The sequence below is a fragment of the Fukomys damarensis genome, unplaced genomic scaffold, assembly GCF_012274545.1.
Source record: "Fukomys damarensis isolate Sample0158 unplaced genomic scaffold, DMR_v1.0_HiC HiC_scaffold_33, whole genome shotgun sequence".
Lineage (NCBI taxonomy): Eukaryota > Metazoa > Chordata > Mammalia > Rodentia > Bathyergidae > Fukomys > Fukomys damarensis.
The window spans coordinates 32,595,655-32,619,677 of record NW_022900945.1 but is presented as its reverse complement, the minus strand read 5'-3'; the positions used below and the strand labels follow the sequence as shown (position 1 = coordinate 32,619,677).

The following is a 24,023-nucleotide window of genomic DNA, read 5'->3' as shown; positions in this document are numbered from 1 at the left end:
TTTTTTTTTTTTTTTTTTTTTGGTACTGGGGATAGAACTCAGGTCCTTGTGCTTGCAAGGCAGGAGGTGGAAACACTTAGCTAAATCCCTGGCCCCTGGGCAGTCCCATTATTATAGGCAAGTAAACTGAGGGCCGATTAGATGAAAGAACGAGACAAAGTTTATATATTGTGGTGAATGAAACAGAGATCTGAAGGCCAAAGGCTGTGCTCTTTCAGTTCATTTCAAAAAAACAGGGCACAGAAGGATGAAACCTTCATGGGCAAAGTCTGGCCCTGCTGTGGACTCTGAGGTCATAACATTTCTAGTTTGATTTCCCCACTAAACTCTTACCCTCTAGTTGTGGGGGAGGCGCTGGCAAAATGGCAATGTCACCCAAGAGCAGGCACCGAAGTTAAGCCATAAATCACAGGTAGTGCTTGGGTTCCTTTTCCCATTCAGGGACCGAGAATGGCTCTGAGAATGGCCTCAGCTGCTGGCTGTTCAGAACCAACAGGCACTTGTACTGAGTTAGTTGGTAATAAAAGCTTCTTAAGCACTGTGGGCAGTTGTTTAGGAGAAAGATTGACTTTAAAAACATGCACCTGATTGTTTAGCAGCTTTAGAAATATCTGGTGATAAAATGTTCAGTTTTCAGGTAAAGCTGCTTTTGCAGCAGATTTTCATAATGCTGGGCCATTGTAGAGGTTGTTTAATACAGGCAAGGCACAGATTTTTTTTTTTCTTTATATGCTGCTTTGGAACATTCTGTTTCTGCATATTTTTTACCAGATAAACATGCCTCTTTGGGCCACGCAGTTGCAAATTCTCTACCAACTCTTTTAAAAATTTAAAAATTTTATTTAACTTTTAAAAATTCTTTTTTTTTAAAGTTTATTGGTACATTTTAGGTACACGGTACAGTTACATTCACTATTGGGATCTTGTACCTTTAGACGACAGGTCTTCATTCTCATTTTTCCCCCCTTATCCCTGCCCTCCCTTGGACCCCTCCTCCTAAAAACTCTTTCCTAATTATTTGCAAGTAAATCTCTTCAGGAGCCTCCTTACACAAAGCACTTTGTTGGTTATTAATATATTTGTCTATTTCTGATGTTTTACTCTTTCCAGAAAATTTACATCTACATCTTTTTTTTCCTTTTCCAGCTGGAAAGTACTGAACCTGGCTTGCTTTTTACTCCTCTACCTCTTCCTGGCCCTGTGACTGTGATTAAGTTCCTTACCCACTCTGAGCCTATCTTCATCTATGATATAGAAGTGTCTGTGTTTGTTTTTTAGGATTGCTATATAAATGACTCAATGTAAATGCAAGTGCTTTGCAAATTGTTCAAGACCCTTTGAAAATGAACCATTATTGCTATTATTATTTATATCTGTGGACAAAAGCCATTGGTGTGCATTAAAGAGTACTGATGAGTTAATGGCATCCTAAAGATCTAAAAATTAAGCGGTAGTGAGAGGCCAAAAGCTGTACTGAACAGACATATAATTGATAATTTAATGAAGTAACAGAAAAACATGGAGGAAGACTCCAAATGTCATAGGTGATTTCTGTGAAAAGACGAAGAAGAAGCAGAACATGCTTTAAAGACTTTTTATGAGACATCTTTTGAGTTCACAGCAGTTGCAGTGTGACATTGCTTTATAGGCAGAGTAGTCAAACAAGGCAGTCCCTGATCTGCTTCTTCCTAGTTGTGTGAGATGTTTAATTTTTCTGCAAAAAGTGAAGACAATATCTACTACACAAGGGAGTGAAGATAATATAATACACATAAAGCACTTGGTTCATAATATAGCTCATTAAATAACTACCCTCCTCTTCTCTTCTACCTCTTCCTCTTCCCCTTCCTCCTTTAAAAAAAATGTTTTGTTTTGGTTGGGCAGCAGCTCTAGATATACAGGCCACTGTCAATGGTACTTGAAATTTGAAACTTGTGTGATTCTTAGAGCATTCAGGCGAAGTCTTAAAGCTATCAGTAGAAGCCTCATAAATACTTTGGGATTACTCAGAATGCTGACCAAACCTTTAATAGAGCCTGGGTTACACAGCCACTTCAATGATCATCAGGTGCAGAGAAAGTTGTAGGTGTTCAGTTTGTGGAAAGGCTTTAAAAAGTTCTGAGGGAGGCAGGAAGCTGTCTGTGCAGTGAGGAGCGTCTACAGGGATTAACTTCTGGACTCATTCAGCGATAAGGATCCTATGTTGAGGAATGAAGAAGGTAATCATCATCTTAAGCTGGACTCTTGGTAAGAAGCTCTTGCTAAGGGATGCTTCACTAAGAAGGGAGTTTTCCAAGCTGTAGAGTTAATTTTGGGTTAAAAATTATTATTTACTGTTTGGAGGCACTTTTTATGTCTTTCAGCAAACAACAAGGGATTCATAAATGTAAAGTTGTAAATTATGCAACCATTTAAGAATCAATGTAAAAATATCTAATAAAAATGAGCTGTCAATGACTTTAGCTATTAAATACACAAGTACATGCAACTGGGGAAGTAAAATGGGAATTATTTTAAAAAAAGAAGCACTGCCTTATGTTGTCCAGTTTAGGTCTAAAGGATCTGATTAGTGAGCATGGACACGACGTGGTTACAGCAGAGCTGCCGAGTACTCTGCATTTCCAAGTCTTTCCTATAGGCTTCACCAAACAGAAGGAAGTGAGTGAGGCTTTGAAAGTTGCCTATTATTTCAAAATGGGTAGATTTAAAATTATTGGCATGAATATACTGCAAAGACATTTCATCTTTTTTTCCATGTGTAGGTTAGAACATTATTCTCAGCTTTCCCATATAAGTTTCTTCCACGATACTTATTTTTTATGGCGATACTAATAGTCCCGTCTTATGTTTGAGCTTTCTAGTTTTTTTCACGTCCATCGCCTCATGTTAAGTCAAGGCAACTTAAAAACTTTCTTGTTACACCAGATCTTAACTGACTACATATTGATTGGGCATGATGCGAAGGAAAGGACATGGAGAAATGAGAGGAACACCTGTGAACAAAAGATCATGGAAGTCAAAAAGGGAGATGGTAGTAGAGTAACAGGTAAATAGGCAGAAAGAAAGAAAGAGCTAGATAGATGATAGATAGGTAAATAGATAAATAGATAGATAGATAGAAAGAAAGATAGAGCAAACATTCTCTTCCAGAATATCTTGGTTGAGTTTGGGGATTGTGTGGTAGAAGTGTGAAGGAAATACAGATAAACACAGCCATAGATCTATAACCTGTGCCAAGTAAGAGTGGGGACTGGGGCTGGGAAGAAGGAGTGTTTTTGGTATATCTACCATGTGCCAAGCAGATGGTAATAGTTTTATATATATATATTTTGTACTGGGAATCGAATTCAGGACCTTGTGCTTGTGAGACAGGTGGTGGCACCACCGAGCTAAATTCCTGGCCCACTATATACATTTTAAATTTGTTCAACCACCCTAAAAGATAAGTTTTGTAGTTATGGAATAAGCCAAGACAGGTAGGGTAACTCACCAATATCCATTAAAAATATAAACCTGGTGTTGCTCTGCTCAGGTAACATTTATGGTAACATTTCTATTTGACTTCCGGTATGTTTTCCTAGTATGTATGTAATTACTTATTTATACTGTGAGGACCATGTTTCCAGGTCAGAATGGGCTCCAAACCCCTTACCCAGAATAGAGTAAATGCAAAAGTTCCTTTCTGAAAAATTCCATTCTATATGGCAGTTTCTCTGTGCTTTGACAATTGCAGTTCCTCTTTTAGAGCATCTCCACCCTGCTTCTGTTCCTCTTTTTAAGACAAGCTTCTTTTTATGTAATTCAATGAATATAGGAATTAGTTATAGCTGATATAGGAATTAATTTAGTTATAGTTGATATAGAAATTAATCATAGTCAATAGAAAAGCTTCTTTTTGTGTGATCTAATCAATATAGGAATTAATTATAGTGGATATAGATAGTTATATAACTTAGTAAAAGTCAGAAAAGAGGAATTGTCTACTGAAAAGAGGAATTAATTGTTTAAAGGCTTTAGGTAACTTTCCAATATGTACCCTCCCAGCACCCCATAATAAATTTGCAAATGTAAGCATTAGGTCATGTTCCAATGTGCCCTCCCGATGCCCCTTGATGATAAGGGAAAACTAAAAATAGCAACAGAAAAATCCTATATAAACTTGGTTCAAAGTTGGATCTGGGCTCTCGGTCTGAAGCCGCTGTGACGGTGACACCTGAGAGTCCAGGCTCGAGCTTGCAATAAACTCCTCTTGCAATTGCATCGGACCTGACTCCTTGGTGGTCTTTGGGGACTTCACGACTTGGGCACAACAATACTAGGGATAGAACTCAGATCCTTGCATTTGTGAGGCAAGCGCAGTGTCACTGAGCTAAATCCTCAGCCCTCCTTGGTCTTTTTTAGAAACCCATATGGAAAATGTGATTGTGCCCCTGAAAATGAGAATGGCTCTTCTTCATAGAACTTGGGGCAAAGCCAAATCAAGGTAGCTTTGGGATGTCAGTGAGGACCATACCTGTGGATATTTTGTTCTAGAACCTGGATCTGATGCTGGTCTTGTTGATTTTGCTTCTTCATTTCTTCCTGTTCTTTTCCGCTGCTGATCCCATCGAGAAGCCATTTCTCCCTCAAGGCTTTTTTCTGATGTCAGGAAATATAAACATATATTCTTATATCAGTTAACAATTTCTAAAATCTCTAACTTCTTTCAAATTTTGTGAATTTCAATAGTGGGCGTATTAAAGAATTATTTTCTCCCATTGTCTTGCCTGGATAAATCTGGTATTTTCTTTTTGCAACCTTGACCACCTTCCAAAACTAGTTTTTATTTATTGCAGTCACACAGAGACCTGAAAGTATGATGTGTTTACTATTTTTTTGGTCGATGGGTGTATGTGTTATGTCCTTAATGAAGTTAAAACCTCCCTGAAAGCCATCTTGATAGTCACTCTAGCAACAGTACACAATGACTCACTTCCCAAAACCTTCTGTGGGAATAATTGGAATGGCAGGCAAAACAGAAAGTTGCTATTGTACCCATTTCTATCTTAAGTGAATTCAGTGTTATTCTTAAGTGTGTGGTAGACATTTAGTGTTTTGCTTACTCAGCACTTCCTTCTTTTCTGAGACTCTCCCTGGTTCTAGATGTCCTGAAGTCCAGTTCCCTGCCTGCTCCAATAATATGAGGCACAGCATTCACTTCGGTGTCTAAACATTAATGAGTTTAACTTTTGTCAAACTTAAGAATATAAGAGATTCTTATGTTTCATTATATGGAAAAAAATTCCTCTTGAATTTGCATGAAAGAATTAACATTTTTGATTTGAGCCATGAAAAAGAAAGACTTAAAGCAATAAAATAGACCTGTAAATTTTGGAGGGGTGTTAGCCAGCATCCAGTCCATATCTCAAGTAGAGTCTGTCAGATATATTGTTATATTATTTTCAGGAGTTTAAATCTCTCCCACACTTTCTGAAGAAAAGGGCTGTCGTATGTATCGCATCTACCTCTATAAATTATTTGCTTGGTTACTTATTGTTAATTATTCTTCAGGAATTCACTATGACTGGAATGGTGAGGAAAGAATAGGAATTTTATCTTTTGGCCTTCTTTGATAGTACAATGAAAAGGAAAGCAAATAAGAAGAATTCTGTGTCTTTTAAAAAAGGATGTAGAATTAATGCCATGGGAGATAAATATTTCTGAATTTAAAAAATTTAATTATGCTAGGTTGTGGTAGATAATCATCAAAGGATTATTATTTTCACTAAGGCAAAGGCTTTCAAGTCAGTTAAAAAACCCAAAATTACAGTGGTTGTGAATTACTATCTTATGCAATGAAAGTTTGGAGAAAAACTCTTGACTACTCAAGTTGAATCAGTGAGCGGGTCAGGAAGCTTCTAGCTACACAGAAAATGGTTTGAGAACTACTGGAAGCAGTGAGGAAAGGCTTCACCCTAGATCATGTTTTTGTTGACTTTTAAGCAATTGCATGTGAACAGCACACACCAGAAGAGCAGTGTCTATGATTACACTCTGGCCACAGACTCTTTCCCCAGTTGTGACTTAACCATTTGTTATAAAGTTGGCTGGCTGCTTGTGTTTTCCCATAGGCTCAATAAATGTTATTATTCTTAAACCTTTACAAATAATGAATGTTTATTAAGTTTTAGTATCCTTATATTTTTAATTTTTACTTATTTACCACATTTTTCATTGTCTACTAGACTTGTGACATTTTGTATTGGTCTCACTCACTAATATATCTTCAGTGCTTTTGTTTCATTAGTACAGATTAGTAGTTTGATTAGTACAGATTCAGTGCTTTTGTTTTATTAGTACAGGTACAATAATGAGATTCGTTTTAGTAAATTGGTACATACCTGTAATTTGATTACTCTCCTGGTCCTTCCCGCTCTCCCTATTACCCTTCTCCATTTCTAAAAAGCTACCTCCTAGTTTCCTGTCATCTGTTAATTAATTAATAGATTTCTCATACAAGAGAACAATGTTCTGAGGCGGGCTTAATTCACTTAACATGATGGTTTCTAGTTCCATCCATTTTCTTGCAAATGACATGATTTTTTTTTTAAATGCCCAAATAAATACTCCATTGTGTATATATTCACTGTATTTTCTTTATCTATTCATCAGTTAATAAGCATGTAGACTATTTCGATGGTTAGCTATTGTGAATTACACACTAAACATGGATATGCTGGTATCACTATAGTATGCTTACTTTAATTCCTTGGGATTATACTGACGATGGTATACCTGGACCAAATGGTAGCTCTATTTTTAGTTTTTTGCGAAATCTCCAAACTGATTTCCATAGAGGTCCTGCTAGTTTACATTTCCACTAACAATGTAGAAGAGAACCAGTACATATTCTCAAGTATGTGAAGACTTGGCTTTTGAGATCAAAAATGCCAAGAAAATCTGAATCTGTCAGCATTTTAGGTCTTTACTGTGATTTTCAATCTATTCGTATGCTTCTTTTCTCTAGGAAACACTCAGATGGGATTGTCTTATAGTGTTGATTTATAGAAGGCAGAGAATGATTCTTGCAATGTGGTCAGATTAACTTCAGGTTACATTCTTGGTTCTCAGTTTGGTCAAGAACAAGAATGATTTTAGTTTTAGTTTCATTTCCCCTGGCGAAGAGCTTTTTTAACTTAAATATAAAATATAAATTTGGGTGTGCAGTGGAAATGGTCCGGTGTAATGGCATATTGTAGAAACCAAAACACAGTTATTTGGCTTTTGTGTCACAGTTTAGACTTGTGCTTTAGTAAAGGAGACTAATGACTAAGGGAAAAAATCTCTTTCAAGATAAAATTCAGAAGCAAAAGCTATGTGAACTCACTGAAAATGTAAGTGTCTCCTGGGCGCGATAATCAGACTAAGGGGCTAAAGGTCAGAGTGGGTTGGTACAACTATTTTTAAAATGTGTATGCTCTGATACAGGAGGAACACTTTTTAAATGTTTATGCTTATGTTGTGTAATGTGTGTCATTGAACTGTAATGAAACAGTTTGCAGTCAGGGAAGCCATGAAGATAGTCATGGGAACCAGGACAAATGGATGGAAAAAACAGACAAGTCTATAACTATAGAGTCCAGTGGAATTTAGCATGCTGAACATATTGTAGAATTGATTTGTAAAATACTTTTGAACATTTTTTAATTCTATTTTGGAATTATGCCTGGTTGCTCCTTGGTCTGGTCAGCTATTTCTGTAAACTTGAGAGAATGTTTTCTATTGAAATAGCCACTCTTACCTCTGTGTTCTCTTTACAGTTTTTACGCCTCCCATAAGTGTTCTTCAGAGTAGAAATGCCTTAATAAGTTTATGTGTCAATTGCCATTTTAAATGCTCAGAACAAATTTTATTTATTTTATATTCCCAGTGTTGAACTTAGTTCCTTGTACATAATAGTTGTTTGCTTAATAAGTATTTGTTCTCCGAAAGGTACTGTGTACACCCATATAAATTTTACTTTGGAGTTAAGAGTTATTTGAAATACCACATCTTTAGTAGAACTTTCTCTGACCATCTCAGATTCAATAATTAATGCTTATCCTCTAAATAAAGCACTATTATTTAACTAACTTATATTTTCATTTACTTTTTAATTTCCAAAACTAGCACACACTTGGCAAAAGGGTTTGGGCAGGATTTCCGCACCTCCGTTTATACAGTCTGCACAATTATGTGCAGCAGTCCGAAGTATGATAAATGTTTTGATTGCACTGGATTAGAAGAGGCCTCCTGGTTCCAGAAAGCAAACCAAAAGAAAAGATCATGAATTACTTTATGCACTGTTTTTGGCAGTACTGAATGAAATACTGCCTCAGAAATGGACTTTTCAGTGAGTTAGGCTTTTCCTGTGTGAAACTTCTTAAAATGAACTGAGGGGATAGTTAAGCCCTCTCTTCTACCATGAGCTCTGTTCTTGTTTTGGCTGCAAGGATAGTAATTGCTGACAGCCAGAGAACTATCAGTTTATGCAGAAGCAAAAAGTAATTCACTTCCTGTTAGATTCCAGTTGGACAGAGACAGAGAGAGAGGGAGAGAGAGATCTGGTTTTGGAGTTAGAAGCAGTCAATCTCAAAAATTGTTCCAGATTTGACTGACTTTATTGACATTTCACTGAAATAATTTAGAAAAATTTGCTTTTAATTCATCTATTGTCTTGTAGTACATGCTGCTTTTCTTGAGTGATAGTGTCTCTTCCTCATTGTAAATTCAGTGCAACATATTGGAAGGACAGCAGGTCAACTATGATGTCACTTATACATCGAACAACAGAAATGTCAACCTGTCCAATAAAAGCAAAGAAGGCAACAGAATCCAAAGAAGGCAGGTTAATCACTCTTAACTTGTTTCTTTATATTGTTTGGTTATTTGTTCCACTAGAAAAATGGATTTAACCGAATTTGCCAGGTTTCATTTAAGTTTGGAGATCCCATGAGCATGTAGTGTTGTTTCATTGAGGGGGCTCATTAGCCCTGCCAGCCAGTACAATTTCCTGCTTGGACCTGTTCTTAAGGAGCTCCTGTTTGTCATTTGCTTGCATCCTGTGACTAAGCTGTATAATAAAATGTTGAAACTCAATGTGCTTTAATTACAAAATGTCCACACCCAGTCAAAGATGCAAAGTCTGATTTTAAAAATGGAGATGTATTTGTGGCTATGATCTCATCTGCGTCTGTCAAAAGAAAATAAAGGCAGAAGCCTGAACCATACTCAAACAACATTGGATTCATTGCTTTGAGCTTTCAAACACAAGCATTCTTGACAGGACTAGACACTGTCTCTCTATATCCTCTGGCAAATGGCTGATCTTTAATTGATTTCAAAAGGAAACTTCCTAGCTGGACTCACTCCCTAGGGATGTTGAGTGAGACTATGTCAGGGCCAACTTCTCAAGGCTAAATTCTCAAGGTTACTGACAGAAATTGGGAAATGCAGTACTAAAGGCTAGAAGTAATAAAACCATGTTTTCAACTTTTCTGCGTTTGCCAGAAGGTATTAATCTCATATGCAAATATTTCTAGCTTGTTGGCCTCTGCTATGGTTATTAGAATATTAGTAGGGGTATATTGGGAATTTTTTCTTTCCTAAAGCATCTTTATTATTGAAATCTGAGTGCCATCAGGATATTTGAATACAAAATCACTGAAATAAAATTAAAATCATAAGTTACCTTCAAGTGTTGGTGTTTTAGTTTTTCTTCTTCTATTTTCAGACGTTTCTGTGAGATTTCTTCCTGTATTTTTCTTTTGTCCTGAAATTAAAAAAAAAAGTTTCAGCATAAATAATTTAAAAAAATCCATGTAAATATTGTTTTCTTGGGGTTGTTGTCTTCATCTGAATGGTTGGCCAGCAACATGCTCTTGGCATTGGTGTAAGGCTGCTTTGGAAACTCAAATTTTGAAAAAAAAAAAGAGAAGAGAAGAGAGAGACAGTTGAAGCATTTTCAACAAAATATGAAAAGGTGTTCTAGCAAAGAGAATTTAAAAATATTTGTCTTCCTTCCCCTCCTTCCTTTTCTTTCTTCCCCATTAGTCTAACAGCAAGGGCAATGGAAAAAATGAATTTTAAGGAAGGGCATTTTGAGATGGGTGTGAGCAGATGTCGTGAGAAGGCACATGTTCTGGCACATGGGCAGCTGAAGAGGCTGCTGCGAGAAAGGCCTGTGCATGCAGAAAAGCAGGATGGCCTAAGGGTCCTTGGAAAGGCAGGAGGTGAACGTGGATCAGCTTCCTCCTCCTGTAACTTGCTGTGGGATGACAGGGAAAGGTTTAAATAGTGCTTCTTAACACTATGCTGCAGTTTTTAAAAAGTTCATTGAAGAACCAAGATATATCATGTGCAGGTACAAATATCCCCCATGATGAGTGTGATCATAACGTATACCTAAAATATACCAACAAACAATGGAAAAAAGAACTTCATGGAGAGCTATATCTTTCATCAATTTTATGTTATAGGCTCTCAAAACAAAACAACACAGTGAAAAACAAACAGAAGCACCTCAGCAGAAAGCAAAATAGTTAATGCAGAGAAGTTTGTATTTTCTAGGAAATATAGCACATGTACTAAGCACAGTCTGAGTTTCAGGTTGCTCCGCTTAGTAGTTCTGTGGCCTCAGACAAAATCTTTAGCTTCCGTAAAAGGGGGAAACTGAGAGAGGAAGGTAGATACTTTATAAGATGTCAGCTCTTGCTAAGCTTACGTATATAAAGGTTCCTAGATTTCTTAATATGTAGAGCTGTAGAGGAAATTGTTTAGTGAAATTTAATAAATAAGCACATAACTTGTAATTCACTCCAAAAGCAGCTAATTCTGACACTGCTTCCGTTGGTCTGAAATAGTTTAGGGATTCCTTGTCCAGAATGGAGGCATTTGACTAACCATGTAAAAAAGTCCTTATTTTCTCATTTTTGATCAGAGGTGACATTCTCCACCTTATTTTTAAGAGTTGATTTTAAATCTGCTTTCAAAATGGAAAACTCCCAAAGGATAAAATTTTGTTGCCAGTGAAGATTTGAGGCAGATTCTGAAGGTAATTTAGAAGGAACAGTTCCAAAAATACTTGGCAATATTATTGAAATAAGTTCATGGCTTCCTGATGTGATTCCTTTGAAGATTAAAAGCTCTTTTTGATGTATAAATTCAGTTACATTTGTTTAAGAAAAATAACAAACTGTTCTCCAACTTTATGTTGTGTTTCACTTTGTGTGTAAGAGGAATATATGGCTTTACTAGTATTGTTTTTTAAATTTTATAAACAATTGGGAAAAAATAATGAGGCACTAAGTGCGGGATTTTAGAATCACATTTTCCTTTAGATGGATCTAGTCATTAACACAAAAACTTCTAAAGTCTCTGTCAGCCAATTCTACATGAGGCTGGTTTTAAATTCATCATGCCCAACATTTGGTAAGTACTTTACAGGCTGTGTTTCTTTTTCCTTTTTTTTGGTATCAGGAATCGAACCCAGGTCCTTCTGCTTGTGAGGCAGGCAGCAGAACCAACTGAGCTAAATCCCCAGCCCTACAGGCACTATTTCACTTATTAACAAAAATATATCATAATTTTTAATTTATAAAAGAGGAAATGGTAGCTCCCAGAAGTATAATTCATTCATGTTCTCATAATAAATAAGTTGCAGAGCCAGAACTTGAACTCAGACAATCTGAGACCTGCTTCCACACTCTTCTTAGCCAAATCACTTCCTCATTTCTTGAGAGGGAAGTTAGTTTAGTTACACCTTCTCTCCTTGTCTTCTCCATTATGAAGTGCTAAGGGCTGGAGGTAGTCTCAGGGCAGGCAGCGGGGCTAGGGACCTCTCATCAGAAGAGGGTACATTTTCAGGTCCCTAGACCTGGCAGTGTGACTATCCGTCCTTCTCCACAAATAGCCGTAAGAAGACTGCCGGAGAACAATACCTACCCAGCCCTATTACTTGCCAGTTTGGGTTGATTTCATCTCTGGGTAATCACATAATGAAGTATGGGGTAGAGTCAGAGCATCTGAAATGTTTTGGCAATACTAGGCTTATGCGAGTGTTGCTAAGGAATGCCAGTGTTTTGTCACTTAGAGGTAGTGTGTTTCTTCTCTCCTATTAGGCTAGGTAGGTGGGAAGGTAATTTTGTAACGTTATGGATATGATCCTATTTTAAGGAAGGAGTACTTTTTCCTTAAAAGATATTCATCAGCAGAAAGGTGTCATCCTGACAGAAGCATTATTGAAAAATAATATGGCAATAACTTAGTTTCAGTATTGCAGAGTAAGTCTTAAGTCAGTCTTAAGTTTCAAATCTAGCTCTGTTGTCAGTATATGTACCAGAAGTTATCAAAGTCAGCTAATTCTTTCTCAAATGATCATGAAAGAAATAGATGTGAAATGCCATCTGCTGACCCAAATTACCAGAATCTGGAGCATTTCTATAGGTAGCTGTTTGACATGACACATCAGACATTTGTAATTATTCTGACTAACACATTGTTGTTTACTTTTTTAGTGTTAAATTACTAGTGAATGATTGGATAGATTTTTGCCTGTCTGACAGCCTATTATAAGGGTTGACACTTGCAAATGCCAATTCTGTGAAAGACTTTCTCTTAGTTTGAAAATTAATTTGTTTGCCTTGTGCGACTGTCATGTTATTATAACAACCCATGATCTAAAGATCTTGCCACAATAACATACTTGATAAAAGAAAGCACAATACTTCAGAATGTATTCTGGAGGTATTATTAATAATTAGCTAATATTTAATATGCCTGATTCTGTCAAGAAGGCAGGACTTATCCTGAATCGTTTAGTTGCTATTTTATTCCATTCTGAGGTACTTATGTACAGATTTATATTCAAGGTGACAATAGAAGTTCTGCAGTGTTTAAAAATTATTCAGAAGTAGGTGCTTTCCCTGAAAAGCTTATTTTCTCATAAAGAAGGAAAGTCATTTGTGTTAGTGGCTATGGTCTGAGAAATAGGGTGATATATGTCATTACCATGGCATCAAAAGTACTGTGAGGCTTGAGGGGAGACAGGGAGAGGCCACTTCCGGTTGGTACTAAGGTTGGGGAGTCTTTGGAATTGTATCTGAAAGGCAGGTTGGGTAGTTGCTGGGGCTGGGGAGTGAGGAATTAGGGCACTCAAGCCAAAGGCTCAATATCAAAGGCTTGGAAGTAAAACATTGGGACATTATTTGGAACAGCAAGTCTGAGGGCAATAGCAGGAAATAAACTAAAAATAATAGGCTAAGGATAGATTCTTTATAGAAACTATTGAGTGGCATGACAGGGGCTTTGGAATTTGTGTATCGAGATAGGGAGTGATGAGAAGTTTTCAGGGAGAAAAGAATACTAGAGTTAAAACCACACTTTCAGAAATCGTTACAGCCTCATTGTGCAGTAGGCATGGAAGGATGAGAACTAGAAGAGGGTACGCCGGTTAGGTTAAGGTCATGAGTGCTTGGATAGAAGGAGCAGAGGCCATGTACATCCTAGAGAGCAAGGAGTTAAAGTTGTCAGGCCTTGGCAAGTGATGACCATGTGGATGAGGAGAAGGAAAGGTCGAATGGAGTAGAGAGCATGTATGCCCGGGTAAATGACAGGAAAGCAGCGTTACTAACAGAAGTAGGGAGTTCAGGAGAAGGAAGAAAGAGTTTGAGATGAAAGATGACAGATTCATACCAAATTTGGAGTAGACTTGGGCTGATTTGGTGGAGTTATCTGGTAAACAGTTAAGATGGTGGCTGCAGAGAGATGAGAGGAAGAGTCAGAGCTGGTGAAAGAGAAGGTGGACGGTGGGAAGGGATGGACGAAAGCATGACGGGAGGCAGTGATATTCAAAGAAAAGGAGGATAAAGGCAGATTCTCCATCAGTAGAGGAGGGAGGGAACCCATATCGAGGTTTATTTTGGGGTCAGTAAGAGATTATTTATAGTTAAAACTTGGTGAATTTTGTTATTTCACACAAGCAGACTACAAGGAGCAAAAAGAATAATCACAATGTCATAATATTGCAAGTTATAGGAAAATAAATTCTCTCGTGATCAAAATAATTCATTTTAGTATTAAGGGTATTAAACCTTGAGAGATAATATGGTGACTTTCTTAAGAAGGCACTTAGGAGCACAGCCAAGACCGTAAATTAGATCTTAATTCCCAGTCCTGGTCTCTTTTTCCTTTTCCTATCTCTACAAGAGAAAAGCAAAGCATATTTGTGGCATTTAGATAACAGTAAGGAAAAACAAAAACATCCTGCTATAATACTCAATACTACTTGAACAGAAAGAGTATAGGTGGTATTTTCTTAAGTCACTTGAAAAAACCTGGAAGTGAGTAAGCCAAATGATGAGAGAATTCAGTCAGTAAAATATTTTCAGATTTATTCAGCCAAAAACTGAGTATCTGATGACCTCATGACTAGCTTTGCTGGTATTTTCATTGCTTAGAATCTGAAAAGATCAACAATAGAAGCTGCTTATTTAAATTTCAATACTACCAAGAATTCAGAGCTGCTTGTGATGTACAAATAATGGTAACCATGAAGAAAAGGATGTACTTACATAATACTGCTAGAAATGAATTCTAGACATAGTTGCAAGTTATTAGATTTAATAAAAGTAGATTTAAATAATTCTTGAAAAAGTTATTACAATTCTTTAAAAGATTCTTGAAAAGGGAACAAACATTCCGAGAGGGAAGATAGATCGTGAGGCATGAGCCATTTACAAGAAAATCATGGATACACAATTAAAAATGATCTTAGGTAAGAAGAAAAGAGAATGGCCGTAACAACACCCAAACAAAATAGCTTAATATCTAACAGGGACTTCCCAAAGAGCGCATGAAACCAAGAATAAGAGAGGGGAACCTATTTTTAGTAGCACAGACAAGGTAAAAATGTAGGGTGATGTAAAGATTTGAAGCACATGAACAACCCTCAGATCACAAAAGTCTAGTGTGTATGAGTGTGTGTTATGGTGACAGTAAAAGATAAAGGCAATAAGATCACTGCTGAGATAGTGTAATATATGTTACAATGATAGATAGAAGATAAAACTGCTCCACTTTGCTTCCTTAGTTTTGATTAAGGAGAATAATTTGGATCCTGGAAAGGGTGAAACAAATAAACTTAAAGGGGAATTGACATCCAGGAGGAAATATAGCCTCTAATAAGACAGCTCTGCTAATCTTTGGCCTTTAATTGGCTCATTTCAGGGAGAAGAAAAATTTATGAACATGATAGAAAAAATATTGTTATGTAATTTCTTTGGACTCTGGGATGAAAAGAAAGTATATCAGAAGACTGAAAGTGGCAAATGCCCCAAATTTTGGAAGAGAGGGAAAAAAGTGAGTTATGTTATTTATGATTGGGTGAATTTACTGATTAATCTTTGGTGATACTGTAGAATAATGAAGTGTATTTAGACGAGTAGTTTTTGTTTTGTTTGTTTTGACACAGAGTCTCACCGTGTAGTCCAGGCTGTCCTTGAATTTATGGTGACCCTCCTATCTCAGCCTCCAGACTGCTGGGATTACAGCCTTGTGCCACCATCCCCAGCAGGAATGTTGTATTTAGAGAAAGGTGCCTAGGCAGTAAGGTTTGATGATTAAAACAAAGATTTTGGGCATGCCTGGGTTTGATTACCAGCGGTGCAAAAACAAAAACAAAACAAAACAAAATAAAAACAAAAAAGAAATAAAACCCAAAGATGTCAAATTTATTTTTCCTTGTGGCCTCATTATTTCAAGATCTACAAATGATGATTACTGAGAAGTTTTTGTGCTAGGAGATACGTACACACACACACACACACACATATATGTGTATGTATGTATATATATTTATATATATATGTATATATATAAATTTATTTAATCTTCCCCAAATATCTGATGTAGAGAACATATTTATTCCCATAATCTAAGTGGATGACAAAGAAACAGAGATCTCTATATCATGGAAATGTAGTATATCTTGGTTTTCACATAGCTTTTGATAAAGGTTTTTTTACCTTACTGTTGGAAGTTTATGGAAATAGGAAAAGAATATTTATTTGGTGATGACTAGCTTAATATTTTTAGACCAATGTCCTATAAAAAGATAGGAAACTAAAACTAATCTTTACAAACATGTAAACACAAACATATAGACATAACTTTCTGAAATAAGAATTCAAGGATTAAGGCAGAAGAGGGTTGGAAGTTTTATCATGAAAAACTACTTCAGGTGACTTTAATAATAATGTAATTTCCTTGGAATTGAGGTATAGAAACTCAAGGCAAGATTTCAAGACATTTTGGCTGATAGGGATGGTGCACCCAAATTAGTGATTAATTTTATTGTTAAGTCTAAACTATGAAATTTTATAGGACATGTTAATTGTATAATATTTGGAAAATCCAAACAAAGTTAAAGATAAAAATTGCTCAGACATTGACTATTTTGGAAAAAATTGTCAACAATTTGTTGCATTATTCTCATAGTTTTTTAAAATTTCTTTTTATTTTTATTTTTTTTAACTTTTTTTTCTTTTTATTGAGTTTATTGGTACAATCTAGGTATACAATACGGTTACATTCATTATTGGGATCCTGTACCTTTACATGATAGGTTTTGATTCTCATTTTTCCCCCTTGTCCCTGCCCTCCCTTCACCCCTTCCTCCCCTCCCCATTTACAAACACTTTATTTCCATTTTTTCAATTTCTCATATTTTTTTCCTCTCCCTTATTACCTTTCCCCCACCCTTCCCACTTTCCCTACACCTTTAGCCCTTTACTTCCTATTTCACATTATTAATTATCACATTAGGATCTTGTGTACTATTATAATTTTTCACACCAGAAAAACTATTTGGTATTTCAGTTAAAGAAATCTCTGTATGAACATTAAAAATAGGGAATCCTAACATAAAACTAAAAAGGAAAGTAAAAGAGAAAAGGCAATGATGTAAGATTAAAATAATCCTAATTCTGAAGATGAAAATGGACCCTGAACATATTTAAATTGCTTCTTACTCTTGTGGTCCTATCTTATTCTCTTTTTTCGTTATTTAGAGAATACTTTATTAGTTTCTGTAATTATTAGATATGACCTTACATATTTAATACAGTATGTTACCCCTGCACAAATGGAAAAAAAATTAACATTTCTAGACCAAAATGATTTTATACTTATATAAAAAGACCAATAATACCAGTATATTATGCATCAATAGCAGCACAGCTTTTCCAGGTTCTGTAGTCATCCGAACAAAATTATTGACATTCAGCACATTTCATTAAAAAAACAAAAACAAAAAAACAAAGAAAAGAATAATACCCAGAAAACAGCAAAATTCTGTTGCTATTGTGGTACCTGGCACCATTTTTTTTAAAAATTAGCATCTTAATCATCATCTGGAAAGAGAACATTCTAGAGTAATATCAATAAAAATAGCTCCCTACTACATATCATAAAGCAGATACAAGATATTTTACATTCACAGAGGTATGATACAGTACCATCCTACATCAATAATACTAGAATCAGTTTTGGTTTGAAATTTACTTTGTCTGCAAATAAGATTGCTAAACCTGCTTTTTTCTGGGCTCCTGTCACATGGAGAATTGTTTTCCATCCTTTCACTATCAGTCTATGGGCTTCTTTTAGCACTAGGTGTGTTTCTTGTATACAACATATTGTTAGATTTTGCTTCTTATTCCATTTTGCCAGTCTATTTCTCTTGATTGGTGAGTTGAGGCCATTGACATTGATGGCTATAACTGATATGTACTGACTTATTATTGACATGTTATTGGCCTTTTGTTGACTCTTTTTACTTTTTCACCTTCTCCTTTTAGTTTTTTGCCTTGCCTATTTGATTTTCTCTGTTGGGCCTCATGGTGTTGTTGCCTTCATTGTTTTTTTCTAGGTTCTTGTTTAGAATTACTTGTAGTGCTGGTTTGGTATTTATGTAGTTTCTCAGGTGTTCTTTGTTGTGGAAGTATCTTATTTCCCCATCCATTTTGAAAGATACATCATTCTACGTTGGAGGTTGTTCTCTTTTAGTACTTGAACTATCTCACTCCAGGCTCTCCTTGCCCTAAGGGTTTGTGTTGAAAAGTCTGATGTGATTCTGATGGGCTTTCCTTTGCACGTGATTTGTTTCTTTTCTCTTACTGCTTGTAGTATTTTGTTCTTCTGTTGGGTTTCTGGGATCTTGAATATTACATGTCTAGGTGTAGATTTTTTTTGATTGTGGCTAGTTGGTGTCCTATATGCCTCAGTTATCTGAATGTCAAATTCTTCCCCTCTGTTTGGGAAGTTTTCTGTCATTAATTCTGTGAATAGCTTTTTAAAGTCATTTGTATTTTCTCCTACTACTTCATGGATTCCTATCAGTCTTATGTTATTCTTCTTATTTCTCATGATCCCCTACTGTTTTAAAGAGACCTTTCTTTTCATGGTCACTGACTGCAATCTTATCTTCTATATCTGAGAGTCTATCTTCGCATTCTTTTATTCTGTGGTGTACACTTCAATGGCGTGTTTAATCTCCTGGATATCTGAATCTGTTTTATGGATTCCATTTCTTTCTTTTATTGGGTGTTTATTGTTTCCATTTCTTTCTTATGCTGGGTCCTGAGCTCATCTATTTTTTTGTCAGTATCTGCTCTAGAGTCTCAAATCATGACTTCCATTTTGCTCACTATCTCTATGGTTATCTGGGAAATTATTTGTTTTGAATTTTTCTAGAGCCTGATTGATCTGTTTTGTTGCTTCCTGTGCTTTGAGTTCAGGGTGTTCTTGTGGTTCACTATCAGCCTTTTCATCCTCATTTGCCCTACTGTTTGCCATTGGTAAACTGGAAGTCTGTCCTTGTGTCTTGCTTAAGTGTTTTCTCATTTTTATTTTTGTTGTCGGGCTGTCCTTGGTTTAATCTCTGGGTTATCACCCAAATCTTCCTGATATAGTTGCACCCTAGCTTCTGGGTCTCTAAGGACCCACAGACATTCTCATCTTCATAACTTCAGAGAAAACAGCTCATCAAATCAACCACAATCCTTTATCCGAACTGATACAATCAGCAACACATTATGATCAAGCACAACTTGGAAACTGACCACCTGTGGTAGTCACTAGTCTATCACCCTTAAACCATTTGAACATGTCTGCAGTGAACAAACTTTTCAATACAGTATAATTACCATTTAGGATGGGGGCTCAGACAGAGCGAGGACGCAAGACCCCTGATCTCAGTTAGCTGATGCCTGAACCCCATGATGCAGACTGACCTCGGGCTGTAAGGCCCAGATTGAGTTCCCCAAACTTCTGAACAGTTGAACTCCACACCGTTCTATTACAGGTTTCCCACGCCCTTTCTTTAAAGATGTTCAAAGTTGGAAACTCTGAAAAATACCCTTTATGACCACCTCTGCCTCTGCAGAGTGGGTCCAAAGACTGGCTCAATCAGGAGGTCTGAGAGTGCCTGCAGGGGGTGGTAAGGGGAGTTATGGGGGTTCAGGGGTGCCTGCACGGCTACCTTCCTGGCGCTGGAGCTATGGCGGCTCCGGTGATTCTCATTGTTTTTTTAACTCACACAAACTACAGCTGTATGTGTTTACGCAAAGAATACCGAAGGAGACCTTACAAATGGTTTTGTGATCTACCCTTTTTTTTTCTCATGGTACTGGAGATCGAACTCAGGACCTTGTGCTTGCCAGGCAGGCTCTGTGTCACTGAGCCACATCCCTTGTCCTTGTGGTCTACCTTTTGCACTTAATCATTGCATATGAGCATTTCACATGTAACTAGATTTTGTAAACATAAAAATATTAAATTTGATTCAAAATATCATACTTTGCTTAATCATACCCTTTCTTCCTATCTGTTAGGTTGTTTTGAGTCTTTTGATACTGTAAATATTTGTGTGATGAAGTTTCTCATATGTGTATTTTGGACCAGTTTTCTCTAATGATTTCTTTAGCAAAGGTTCCTAGAAGTTAGTTATCCAGGCAAGGGGTATGGATGTTTTAAAATTCTTTACACAGGTTGCTGAAATACTCCTGTGAATAAAGTTGTTTTAACTTATATTACCACAAAACAGAGTCCATTTCACCTTTCCTGAATATTATAAGTAAAAAAATCTCACACACTTTAGTATTTTGAGTAGGAAAAAAGTGCATTAATTCACTTTTTAAAAGTGAGATTTCACAATTAAATATAGTCAAGTGTCATTTCTAATTTCTTTGGCTAATTGTATTAATCTAAAAAAATTGTGATATCAACTCATTTTTCTGTGCGCTTAGAAATAGTAACCTTTTCTTTACCATATTAAATATAAGCACTTTATTTGCCTTTAAATTTTATTTGTGATGTTTTAGAAGAACAGAGAGCCTTTTTCCATTGTTTTGGTATTTGTAATGTCTTTTTTTTTTAGTATGTAATGTCTTTTTTATCTGAGAGCTTGTATTTATTCATCCATGTTTTTGCAGCTTTATAAATATTAAATATATAAATATAATTGTTTAATCCAGCTGAATTGTATTTTAATTTATGATGTATTAATCCTTCCTCATTTTTAAGTAATTATATGAACTTTTATTTCAGAGTTCTTTCTTCTTGACTTAGGATGTAACTTTTATTATTTAGCAGTTATTAAATGTACATTAGGATCTCGTTCCAGGTTATTTGTATAGTTTCTTAAATTATTGATTTTACCAATACAACATTATTTAGATTATGCATAAATGAGGTAAATTAGCATATTATTGGGCAAGTTTTTCTTATTGCTCTTATTAGATGTCTTGATTAACAGTAGTAACTTATTTTTCTGGTTATACTTTGGAGTTATTTAATTTAATTTAATTTCAATAGAAACAAAATTGAAAACCTAATGAAGTCCTTATCTTTTCTTGTTCCTTACCAAATATCAGCTAGCTAGCTAGCCAAATGACCAAATAAAAACCTACATACTGTTAAGGAGTTTAAAAATTTACTCTTAATAGTAATGATCACTATTTAGATAATTAGAGATTAATATTATAAATGATTTGTAGCTGCATGATACAATATTTATGATATTGAAATTTTGCTTTATGTTTAGTAATAGTACTTTTTAAAATATATCACCAACATAGTAATGTACCATATCATTAGTCTTCTAAATTATTTTTAATATTTATATATTTTTCTTTCTGTCATACACATATACAAATATACATGATACTTCTTTGGCAAATTCTTATTTTTAGACATTGAGTTTGCTTCTTCCTTTATAGCATGAGAGATGATGTGAATAAATTAGGATGTTGCAGATATTTTAGGATGTCCATTTCTGTGTGGGTCTGCAATTTTTCTTTGGAATAAGTTCTTCATAATGAAATTCTACATGAAAGGATGAAATTGTTTTTAGTTTTCTTATACTAATTTGCCAACTGTCCTGTTCTCAGCAGTTTAATGTTTTTACCTGCAATGAATGAGATTGTTTCCTTAGAGATTTTGATCAGAATTGCACTAAACTTAAAATAAATTGGAAGTATCTGACAACCTTTCTGTACTCAGACTACACTTCCAAGAATGTTGTACTTCTCTGGTCACATATATTACTTAGTAATGTTTTATTATGGAAATATTACATATTTCCTTAGTATAGAAAGTATGAACATTTTTTCATATAAATCTGGCAATTTCCTTACTAGTATTATTTTTAGTTTTAACTTTTTACAAATTTTATATCTCTCTAGAATGGAATATTTTCTGACTATTCTTTTTCAGAAAACTTTTGAGTTTTACATGTTCAATGTACATATGACTACTTTATGAACTTTCAAATTAATTTTAAGTTTTTCCCATATGCTTTTTGGTACATATTAATTTTACAAAATATTGGGTTTCATCGTGGCATTTTAATACATATATCTAACAAATGCTGATCTCAAATTAATGTTTTCCTAACTTTAGAGATGCTGAAGCTGAAGACTTGAGTGATTATTAACTTTCTTGAGTTATGTGGTTGGTCCAGGGGTGAAACTTGTGCTGAACTTAATTTTCTAAATTCTCAGGATGGTGCTTTTTGTATCACATCTTATTTCTCAAAAAATAAATTAGTATAAATACAATTCCCTAAATAAACAATTTGTTATAGCACCAAGAGACTCTGGCCTGGTGAGAGTTCTGTTCGACTCATATCAACATCTTTTAACACTAACACTGTCTAAAATGTCTAAAATGAGCCTGATATGAGGAACGTTCAAAATCTGGAATGGAAGCTACACAGCTTCAGTGGGTAGAATCATGACAGTTGAGTGAAAGGAAACCAGGTTACTGGCACATCAGGCCAGAACTCTCCAGCCAGAGAGCTGTTCTCAGGTGAAGTAGGGAATGGAGCCACCTGAAAGTGTCCAGGCCAGGCTGGAAACACAGCACCTGAACATGGGGCAAAGAGGATAGGAATATGGACAAAGAAATCTCTGTTTTCCCTGAGCTTTCTATGATTATTTTTTCATCTGGCTTTGAAGTACCTAATTCCTAGGTCAGTCCTGGGAGTTAAGACTTAATTCTGAAGGCTATATTCAACATGACTATCATTACCACTTGTGGGGTGAATTGAAAAGAACAAATTTTCTAAATCTCATTTCATTTTGTAATTTTAGCCTTCTTTCATAACCTTATAATAAATTCCAATGGATCTCTAAATGGAGCCCTGTTTGTATTCTACTCTTTTCATCATTTATTTATCCCTTTTTGTTTACTGTCATGAGTAGTGACTAAACAGAACAATGATAAGCAGCAAACACAAGCTTATAAATTATTGAGGGGAGTTAGTAAGTTTGACCTAGTCTTCAGTGAAAAAGAAAATCTATTAGCAGGCCAGACAATTACCAGCTTTCCCTTTCTCAGCTTAATTGCATTTGTTTATCCATTCATTCACCCATCTACATGGTCTTTGTAATTTGTCAGCTAGCGCTGAGCTTGTTGTGGAGCAAACTCTGAAACATGCAAAGGTGCTTTGGTCTTAAGAAGTCCTCACTAAAAGTAAGAAACTGTGCAGTAAAAGCAGGATGGGATGAAGGTAACAAAAGCTTGGAATATTTAATGTCCTGAAAAATGACTTTGATTCCACCCCAGCCCTCTTAAGACAATAGCAGATGCTTCTGAAATGGCCTCATTCTGTTCTTTTCCTTTTCTCCTCCGAGCAAACTGAGGATGGTGGGAGGAGACTTCAGGGGTGGAGGACTGACTTGGGTTTGTGGTTAAGAAAAGCAGAAGGAATTCTGCTCCCTGTTCCACTTCAAACATTATCTATGAGTGAAGAATGCAAATCTGAGGAAGTTCTGGAAGCAGGTGAGAGTTGTTACCAAATCAGAAAGGTAGATTCAGGTTGCACCATTAACTAATCCCTTAATTTTTCTTGGCCTTAGGTTTTCTATCTATAAAATGGGAGTGGTAACATCGACTTTTGATAATAGTCATAGGGTTGTTGGGACAAATGAGATAATGATGCTAAAGTTTTTATTTTTTAGAATCCTAAATGCTATGTAAGAATGGAGCCAGAGAAGACCTAGAAAGGCAAATACAATTCTGAGTAACGAGGGCAAGGCAGGCAGCATCACAATCCTGGACTTCAAGTTACACTACAAAGCTACAACGATAAAAATAGTGTAGGATTGGCAAAAACAAACAAACAAACAAACACAACAACAAAAACAAAACAAAACAGAACAAAACATATGGAAATCATGGAATAGTACTCAGCCATAAAGAATGAGAAATTAGATTCATTCATAGGAAAATGGATACATATTGAGGATATACTCCTAAGTGAAATAAATAAGTCACACATGTGCAAATACTGAATAGTTTCTCTGGTGGAATAAACTGTAATAGTATATAAGATCCTAATGAAATAACTGACATTGTGAAATGGGAAGAAAAGGGCTAAAGGTGTAGTGGATATGGGAAGGGTAGGGGAAAGGCAATAAGGGAAAAGAAAAAATGTGAGAAAATGAAAA

At 35.7% G+C, this 24,023-nt stretch overlaps 1 protein-coding gene across 3 annotated transcripts in view; it reads right to left on the bottom strand.

Moving 5' to 3' along the window:
• Nucleotides 1-24,023, bottom strand: part of Palmd (palmdelphin) — a 54,036-nt gene that overhangs the window by 21,879 nt on the left and 8,134 nt on the right. For all 3 annotated transcript variants that reach the window (XM_010639045.3, XM_010639044.3, XM_010639043.3), the window contains exons 3-4: nt 9,710-9,790; nt 4,514-4,638 (exon numbers count right to left, since the gene is read on the bottom strand). In XM_010639045.3, the coding sequence (XP_010637347.1) occupies nt 4,514-4,638; nt 9,710-9,790 (206 nt within the window). The remainder of the gene's footprint in view (nt 1-4,513; nt 4,639-9,709; nt 9,791-24,023) is intronic.